This window comes from Oncorhynchus clarkii, chromosome 19 (genome assembly GCF_045791955.1).
Source record: "Oncorhynchus clarkii lewisi isolate Uvic-CL-2024 chromosome 19, UVic_Ocla_1.0, whole genome shotgun sequence".
NCBI lineage: Eukaryota > Metazoa > Chordata > Actinopteri > Salmoniformes > Salmonidae > Oncorhynchus > Oncorhynchus clarkii.
The window spans coordinates 64,469,889-64,479,888 of NC_092165.1; the positions used below are offsets into that span (position 1 = coordinate 64,469,889).

Sequence of the window (10,000 nt, forward strand, 5' to 3'; positions counted from 1 at the left end):
GGCCCCCGATAGGATCCCTCAATGCACTGGCCACGCCCTGTATTGCTAGGGTCCGTACACCAGCCACAGCCAGGCTGCTCCAGACACTGGCCACACGTCCTGTACCCAGAACAGTTCTCAGCTAGGGGAGAGAGAGGAGAGAGAGCATTAAACCCTATGAAACTGAACCCAGAACAGTTCTCAGTTGGTAAACAGAGCACCGGTCAGCAATATGAATCTGAACAAAGAACAACATGAGAGACAAAGATATAGAAGAGAGAGAACGAGAGACAGAGAGAGAGAGAACAGAGACAGAGAGAGACAGAAAGAGAGAGAGAGACAGAAAGAGAGAGAGAGAGAGAAAGAGAGTTGGCTAATCAAATGGCGACTCAAACTATTGGCATTGCCCCCACCACCTCCTCTACGCTGTTATCATCTATGCATAGTCTGTTTAATAACTCTAACTACATGTGCATATTACCCCATACATATCACCTCGACTAACTGGTAGCCTCCACATTGACTCTGTACCGGTACCCCCTGTATATAGCCTCCACATTGACTCTGTACCGGTATCCCCTGTATATAGCCTCCACATTGACTCTGTACCGGTACCCCCTGTATATAGCCTCCACATTGACTCTGTACCGGTATCCCCTGTATATAGCCTCCACATTGACTCTGTACCGGTACCCCCTGTATATAGCCTCCACATTGACTCTGTACCGGTAACCCCTGTATATAGCCTCCACATTGTACTGGTACCCCCTGTATATAGCCTCCACACTGACTCTGTACCGGTACCCCCTGTATATAGCCTCCACATTGACTCTGTACCGGTATCCCCTGTATATAGCCTCCACATTGACTCTGTACCGTAAAACCCTGTATATAGCCTCCACACTGACTCTGTACCGTAACACCCTGTATATAGCCTCCACATTGACTCTGCACCAGTACCACCTGTATATAGCCTCCACATTGACTCTGTACCAGTACCACCTGTATATAGCCTCCAGATTGACTCTGTACCAGTACCCCCTGTATATAGCCTCCACATTGACTCTGTACCGTAAAACCCTGTATATAGCCTCCACACATTGACTCTGTACCAGTACCACCTGTATATAGCCTCCACATTGACTCTGTACCAATACCACCTGTATATAGCCTCCACATTGACTCTGTACCAGTACCCCCTGTATATAGCCTCCACATTGACTCTGTACCGGTACCCCCTGCATATAGACTCCACATTGACTCTATACCAGTACCACCTGTATATAGCCTCCACATTGACTCTGTACTGGTACCCCCTGTATATAGCCTCCACATTGACTCTGTACTGGTATCCCCTGTATATAGCCTCCACATTGACTCTGTACCGTAATACCCTGTATATAGCCTCCACATTGAATTTGTACCGGTATCCCCTGTATATAGACTCTGTACCGGTATCCCCTGTATATAGCCTCCACATTGACTCTGTACCGTAACACCCTGCATATAGCCTCCACATTGACTCTGTACCGGTACCCCTGTATATAGCCTCCACATTGACTCTGTACCAATACCACCTGTATATAGCCTCCACATTGACTCTGTACTGGTACCCCCTGTATATAGCCTCCACATTGACTCTGTACCAGTACCACCTGTATATAGCCTCCACATTGACTCTGTACCGGTACCCCCTGTATATAGACTCCACATTGACTCTGTACTGGTACCCCCTGTATATAGCCTCCACATTGACTCTGTACTGGTACCCCCTGTATATAGCCTCCACATTGACTCTGTACCGGTATCCCCTGTATATAGACTCCACATTGACTCTGTACCAGTACCACCTGTATATAGCCTCCACATTGACTCTGTACCGTAACACCCTGTATATAGCCTCCACATTGACTCTGTACCGGTATCCCTTGTATATAGACTCTGTACCGGTATCCCCTGTATATAGACTCTGTACCGCTATTCCCTGTATATAGCCTCCACATTGACTCTGTACTGGTATCCCCTGTTAATAGCCTCCACATTGACTCTGTACCGGTACCCCCTGTATATAGCCTCCACATTGACTCTGTACTGGTACCCCCTGTATATAGCCTCCACATTGACTCTGTACCGTAATACCCTGTATATAGCCTCCACATTGATTCAGTACCGGTATCCCCTGTATAAAGCCTCCACATTGACTCTGTACCGTAATACCCTGTATATAGCCTCCACATTGACTCTGTACCGTAACACCCTGTATATAGCCTCCACATTGACTCTGTACAGTAACACCCTGTATATAGCCTCCACATTGACTCTGTACCGTAACACCCTGTATATAGCCCCCACATTGACTCTGTACCGTAATACCCTGTATATAGCCTCCACATTGATTCAGTACCGGTATCCCCTGTATAAAGCCTCCACATTGACTCTGTACCGTAATACCCTGTATATAGCCTCCACATTGACTCTGTACCGTAACACCCTGTATATAGCCTCCACATTGACTCTGTACCGGTACCCCCTGTATATAACCTCCACATTGTACTGGTACCCCCTGTATATAGCCTCCACATTGACTCTATACCGGTACCCCCTGTATATAGCCTCCACATTGTACTGGTACCCCCTGTATATAACCTCCACATTGACTCTGTACCGGTACCCCCTGTATATAGCCTCCACATTGACTCTGTACCGGTATCCCCTGTATATAGCCTCCACATTGACTCTGTACCGGTACCCCCTGTATATAGCCTCCACATTGACTCTGTACCGGTATCCCCTGTATATAGCCTCCACATTGACTCTGTACCGGTACCCCCTGTATATAGCCTCCACACTGACTCTGTACCGGTACCCCCTGTATATAGCCTCCACATTGTACTGGTACCCCCTGTATATAGCCTCCACATTGACTCTGTACCGGTACCCCCTGTATATAGCCTCCACATTGACACTGTACCGGTATCCCCTGTATATAGCCTCCACATTGACTCTGTACCAGTACCCCCTGTATATAGCCTCCACATTGACTCTGTACCGGTACCCCCTGTATATAGCATCCACATTGACTCTGTATCGATACCCCCTGTATATAGCCTCCACATTGACTCTGTACCAGTACCCCCTGTATATAGCCTCCACATTGACTCTGTACCATAACACCCTGCATATAGCCTCCACATTGACTCTGTACCGGTACCCCCTGTATATAGCCTCCACATTGACTCTGTACCGTAATACCCTGTATATAGTCTCCACATTGACTCTGTACCGTAACACCCTGTATATAGCCTCCACATTGACTCTGTACCAGTACCACCTGTATATAGCCTCCACATTGACTCTGTACCAGTACCACCTGTATATAGCCTCCACATTGACTCTGTACCAGTACCACCTGTATATAGCCTCCACATTGACTCTGTACCAGTACCCCCTGTATATAGCCTCCACATTGACTCTGTACCAGTACCACCTGTATATAGCCTCCACATTGACTCTGTACCAATACCACCTGTATATAGCCTCCACATTGACTATGTACCAGTACCCCCTGTATATAGCCTCCACATTGACTCTGTACTGGTACCCCCTGTATATAGCCTCCACATTGACTCTGTACCAGTACCACCTGTATATAGCCTCCACATTGACTCTGTACCGGTACCCCCTGTATATAGCCTCCACATTGACTCTGTACCGGTACCCCCTGTATATAGCCTCCACATTGACTCTGTACCAGTACCCCCTGTATATAGACTCCACATTGACTCTGTACTGGTACCCCCTGTATATAGCCTCCACATTGACTCTGTACCGGTATCCCCTGTATATAGCCTCCACATTGACTCTGTACCGGTACCCCCTGTATATAGCCTCCACACTGACTCTGTACCGGTACCCCCTGTATATAGCCTCCACACTGACTCTGTACCGGTACCCCCTGTATATAGCCTCCACATTGTACTGGTACCCCCTGTATATAGCCTCCACATTGACTCTGTACCGGTACCCCCTGTATATAGCCTCCACATTGACTCTGTACCGGTATCCCCTGTATATAGCCTCCACATTGACTCTGTACCAGTACCCCCTGTATATAGCCTCCACAATGACTCTGTACCGGTACCCCCTGTATATAGCCTCCACATTGACTCTGTATTGATACCCCCTGTATATAGCCTCCACATTGACTCTGTACCAGTACCCCCTGTATATAGCCTCCACATTGACTCTGTACCGTAACACCCTGCATATAGCCTCCACATTGACTCTGTACCGGTACCCCCTGTATATAGCCTCCACATTGACTCTGTACCAATACCACCTGTATATAGCCTCCACATTGACTCTGTACTGGTACCCCCTGTATATAGCCTCCACATTGACTCTGTACCAGTACCACCTGTATATAGCCTCCACATTGACTCTGTACCGGTACCCCCTGTATATAGCCTCCACATTGACTCTGTGCCAGTACCACCTGTATATAGTCTCCACATTGACTCTGTACCGGTACCCCCTGTATATAGACTCCACATTGACTCTGTACTGGTACCCCCTGTATATAGCCTCCACATTGACTCTGTACCGGTATCCCCTGTATATAGACTCCACATTGACTCTGTACCAGTACCACCTGTATATAGCCTCCACATTGACTCTGTACCGTAACACCCTGTATATAGCCTCCACATTGACTCTGTACCGGTATCCCTTGTATATAGACTCTGTACCGGTATCCCCTGTATATAGACTCTGTACCGCTATTCCCTGTATATAGCCTCCACATTGACTCTGTACTGGTATCCCCTGTTAATAGCCTCCACATTGACTCTGTACCGGTACCCCCTGTATATAGCCTCCACATTGACTCTGTACTGGTACCCCCTGTATATAGCCTCCACATTGACTCTGTACCGTAATACCCTGTATATAGCCTCCACATTGATTCAGTACCGGTATCCCCTGTATAAAGCCTCCACATTGACTCTGTACCGTAATACCCTGTATATAGCCTCCACATTGACTCTGTACCGTAACACCCTGTATATAGCCTCCACATTGACTCTGTACCGTAACACCCTGTATATAGCCTCCACATTGACTCTGTACCGTAACACCCTGTATATAGCCCCCACATTGACTCTGTACCGTAATACCCTGTATATAGCCTCCACATTGATTCAGTACCGGTATCCCCTGTATAAAGCCTCCACATTGACTCTGTACCGTAATACCCTGTATATAGCCTCCACATTGACTCTGTAACGTAACACCCTGTATATAGCCTCCACATTGACTCTGTACCGTAACACCCTGTATATAGCCTCCACATTGACTCTGTACCAGTACCCCCTGTATATAGCCTCCACATTGACTCTGTACCGTAACACCCTGTATATAGCCTCTACATTGACTCTGTACCGGTATCCCCTGTATATAGACTCCACATTGACTCTGTACCAGTACCACCTGTATATAGCCTCCACATTGACTCTGTACCGTAACACCCTGTATATAGCCTCCACATTGACTCTGTACCGGTATCCCTTGTATATAGACTATGTACCGGTATCCCCTGTATATAGCCTCCACATTGACTCTGTACTGGTACCCCCTGTATATAGCCTCCACATTGACTCTGTATCGTAATACCCTGTATATAGCCTCCACATTGATTCAGTACCGGTATCCCCTGTATATAGCTTCCACATTGACTCTGTACCGTAATACCCTGTATATAGCCTCCACATTGACTCTGTACCGTAACACCCTGTATATAGCCTCCACATTGACTCTGTACCGTAACACCCTGTATATAGCCTCCACATTGACTCTGTACCAGTACCACCTGTATATAGCCTCCACATTGACTCTGTTCCGTAATATCCTGTATATAGCCTCCACAGTGACTCTGTACTGGTATCCCCTGTATATAGCCTCCACATTGACTCTGTACCAATACCCCCTGTATATAGCCTCCACATTGACTCTGTACAGGTATCCCTGTATATAGCCTCCACATTGACTCTGTACCAGTACCCCCTGTATATAGCCTCCACATTGACTCTGTACCGGTACCCCCTGTATATAACCTCCACATTGACTCTGTACCAGTACCCCCTGTATATAGCCTCCACATTGACTCTGTACTGGTATCCCCTGTATATAGCCTCCACATTGACTCTGTACCGGTACCCCCTGTATATTGCCTCCACATTGACTCTGTACTGGTATCCCCTGTATATAGCCTCCACATTGACTCTGTACCGGTACCCCCTGTATATAGTCTCCACATTGACTCTGTACCAGTACCACCTGTATATAGCCTCCACATTGACTCTGTACTGGTACCCCCTGTATATAGCCTCCACATTGACTCTGTACTGGTATCCCCTGTATATAGCCTCCACATTGACTCTGTACTGGTATCCCCTGTATATAGCCTCCACATTGACTCTGTACCGTAATACCCTGTATATAGTCTCACTATTGTTATTTTACTGCTGCTCTTTAACTACTTGTTTCTTTTATTTCTTATTAGTTATTTTGTTTAAATGCCTTGTTGGTTAGGGCTTGAAAGTAAAAGTAAGCATCTCACTGTAATGTCTACACCTGTTGTATTCGGCGCAAGAGACAGAGAGACAGATAAAGAGAACAGAGAGAGACAGAGAGAGAGAGAGAGAGAGAACCAGAGAGAGACAGAGAGAGGCAAAGAGAGGCAGAGAGAGACAGAGAACAGAGAGAGAACAGAGAGAGAGAGAGAAAGACAGAGAGAGAGACAGAGAGAGAGACAGAGAGAGAGACAGAGAGAGAGAGAGAGACAGAGAGAGAGACAGAGAGAGACAGAGAACAGAGAGAGAACAGAGAGAGAGAGAGAGAGACAGAAAGAGAGAGACAGAGAGAGAGAGAACAGAGAGAGACAGAGAACAGAGAGAGACAGAGAGAGAACAGAGAGAGAGAGAGAGAGAAAGACAGAGAGAGAGAGAGAGAGAGACAGAAAGACAGAGAGAGAGACAGAGAGAGACACAGAGAGAGACAGAGAGAGAGACAGAGAGAGAGAACAGAGAGAGAGAGAGACAGAGAGAGACAGAAAACAGAGAGAGAGAGAGACAGAGAGAGAGAGAACAGAGAGAGACAGAGAACAGAGAGAGACAGAGAGAGAACAGAGAGAGAACAGAGAGATACAGAGAGAGAGACACACAGAGAGAGAGACAGAGAGAGAGAGAACAGAGAGAGAGAGAACAGAGAGAGAGAGAACAGAGAGAGAGAGACAGAGAGAGAGAGGACAGAGAGAGAGGACAGAGAGAGAACAGAGAGAGAGGACAGAGAGAGAACAGAGAGAGAGACAGAGAGAGAACAGAGAGAGAGAGACAGAGAGAGAGAGAACAGAGAGAGAACAGAGAGACAGAGAGAGAACAGAGAGAGAGAACAGAGAGAGAGAGAACAGAGAGGTAACAGAGAGAAAACAGAGAGAGAGACAGAGAGAGAACAGAGAGAGAGAGACAGAGAGAGAGAGAACAGAGAGAGAACAGAGAGACAGAGAGAGAACAGAGAGAGAGAACAGAGAGAGACAGAGAAAAAACAGAGAGAGACAGAGAACAGAGAGAGAGAGAGAGGACAGAGAGAGAGAGACAGAGAGAGAGAGAACAGAGAGAGAATAGAGAGAGAACAGAGAGATAGATAGAGAGAGGGAGAAGAGAGAGACAGAGGGAGAAGAGAGAGAGAAGAGAGAGACAGAGGGAGAAGAGAGATAGGAGACAGAGAGAACAGAGAGAGAAGAGAGAGAGAGAGAGAGAGAGAAGAGAGACAAAGAGACAGAGAGAGAATAGAGAGAGAGAACAGAGAGACAGAGGGAGAAGAGAGAGACAGAGGGAGAAGAGAGAGAGAGAAGAGAGAGACAGGATGAGAAGAGAGAGAGAGATGGGAGACAGAGAGAGAGAGAGAGAACAGAGAGAGAGAGAAGAGAGACAAAGAGACAGAGAGAGAATAGAGAGAGAGAACAGAGAGAGAGAACAGAGAGACAGACAGAACAGAGAGAGAACAGAGAGAGAGACAGAGAGAGAACAGAGAGAGACAGAGAGAACAGAGAGAGAGAGAGGGACAGAGAGAGACAGAGAGAACAGAGAGAGAGAGAGGGACAGAGAGAGACAGAGAGACAGACAGAACAGACAGAGAGAGAACAAAGAGAGAGACAGAGAGAGAACAGAGAGACAGAGAGAGAACAGAGAGAGACAGAGAGAAAACAGAGAGAGACAGAGAACAGAGAGAGAGAGGACAGAGAGAACAGAGAGAGAGACAGGGAGAGAGAGAACAGAGAGAGAGAGAGAAAAGAGAGAGAACAGAGAGATAGACAGAGAGAGAACAGAGAGAGACAGAGAGAAAACAGAGAGACAGAGAGAAAACAGAGAGAGAGAGAGAAAACAGAGAGAGACAGATAAAAAAGAGAGAGACAGAGAGAACAGAGAGCGAGGACAGAGAGAACAGAGAGAGAGAGAACAGAGAGAGAGAGAGAACAGAGAGAGAGAGAGAACAGAGAGAGAGAGAGAGAGAGAGAACAGAGAGAGAGAGAGAGGGAGAAGAGGGAGAAGAGAGAGAGAGAAGAGAGAGACAGAGGGAGAAGAGAGAGAGATAGGAGACAGAGAGAGAGAGAGAGAGAACAGAGAGAGAAGAGAGAGAGCGAGAGAGAGAAGAGAGACAAAGAGACAGAGAGAGAATAGAGAGAGAGAGAACAGAGAGAGAGAGAAGAGAGAGACAGGGGGAGAAGAGAGAGGGAGATAGGACACAGAGAGAGAGAGAGAACAGAGAGAGAGAGAGAGAAGAGAGACAAAGAGACAGGGAGAGAATAGAGAGAGAGAACAGAGAGAACAGAGAGACAGACAGAACAGAGAGAGAACAGAGAGAGAGACAGAGAGAACAGAGAGACAGAGAGAGAGAGAGAGGGGGACAGAGAGAGACAGAGCGACAGACAGAACAGAGACAGAGAGAGAGACAGAGAGAGAGTGACACAGAGAGAGAGGACAGAGAGAGAACAGAGAGAGACCAGAGAGAGAGACAGAGAGAGAACAGAGAGAGAACAGAGAGAGAGACAGAGAGAGAACAGAGAGAGACAGAGAGAACAGAGAGAGAGAACAGAGAGAACAGAGAGAGAACAGAGAGAGAGAACAGAGAGAGAGACAGAGAACAGAGAGAGAACAGAGAGAGAGCGAGAGAGAGAGCGAGAGAGAGAGGGAGAACAGAGAGACACAGAGAGAACAGAGAGACAGACAGAACAGAGAGAGAACAGAGAGAGAGAGAGAGAGAACAGAGAGAGACAGACAGAACAGAGAGAGAACAGAGAGAGACAGAGAGAGACAGAGAGGAACAGAGAGAACAGAGAGAGAACAGAAAGATAGCAGAAAGAGAGACAGAGAGAGAGAGAGAGACAGAGAGAGACAGAGATAGAGAGAGAGACAGAGAGAGACAGAGAGAGAGAGAGAGAGAGAGTGACATAGAGAGAGAGGACAGAGCGAGAGACAGAGAGAGAGAGACAGAGAACAGAGAGAGACAGAGAGAGAACAGAGAGAGAGAACAGAGAGAGAAGAGAGAGAGAGAAGAGAGACAAAGAGACAGAGAGAGAATAGAGAGAGAGAACAGAGAGAGAGAGAGACAGAGGGAGAAGAGAGAGACAGGGGGAGAGAGATAGGACACAGAGAGAGAGAGAGAACAGAGAGAGAGAGAGAACAGAGAGAGAGAGAGAGAGCAGAGAGAGAGAGAGAGAGAGAGAACAGAGAGAGAGAGAGAGAGGGAGAAGAGAGAGAAAGAGGGAGAAGAGAGAGAGAGAAGAGAGAGACAGAGGGAGAAGAGAGAGAGAGAAGAGAGAGACAGAGGGAGAAGAGAGAGAGATAGGAGACAGAGAGAGAGAGAGAGAGAGAGAACAGAGAGAGAAGAGAGAGAGAGAGAGAGAGAGAAGAGAGACAAAGAGACAAAGAGAGAATAGAGAGAGAGAACAGAGAGAGAGAGACAG

At 47.2% G+C, this 10,000-nt stretch overlaps 1 protein-coding gene across 8 annotated transcripts in view; it reads right to left on the reverse strand.

The window, feature by feature from the left end:
* The window catches only part of LOC139375482 (attractin-like), a 161,989-nt gene that overhangs the window by 59,753 nt on the left and 92,236 nt on the right, over positions 1-10,000 (reverse strand). For all 8 annotated transcript variants that reach the window (XM_071117307.1, XM_071117305.1, XM_071117304.1 and 5 more), the window contains exon 18: positions 1-121. This exon is cut by the window's left edge and continues 131 nt beyond it. In XM_071117307.1, coding sequence (XP_070973408.1) covers positions 1-121 — 121 coding nt within the window. The remainder of the gene's footprint in view (positions 122-10,000) is intronic.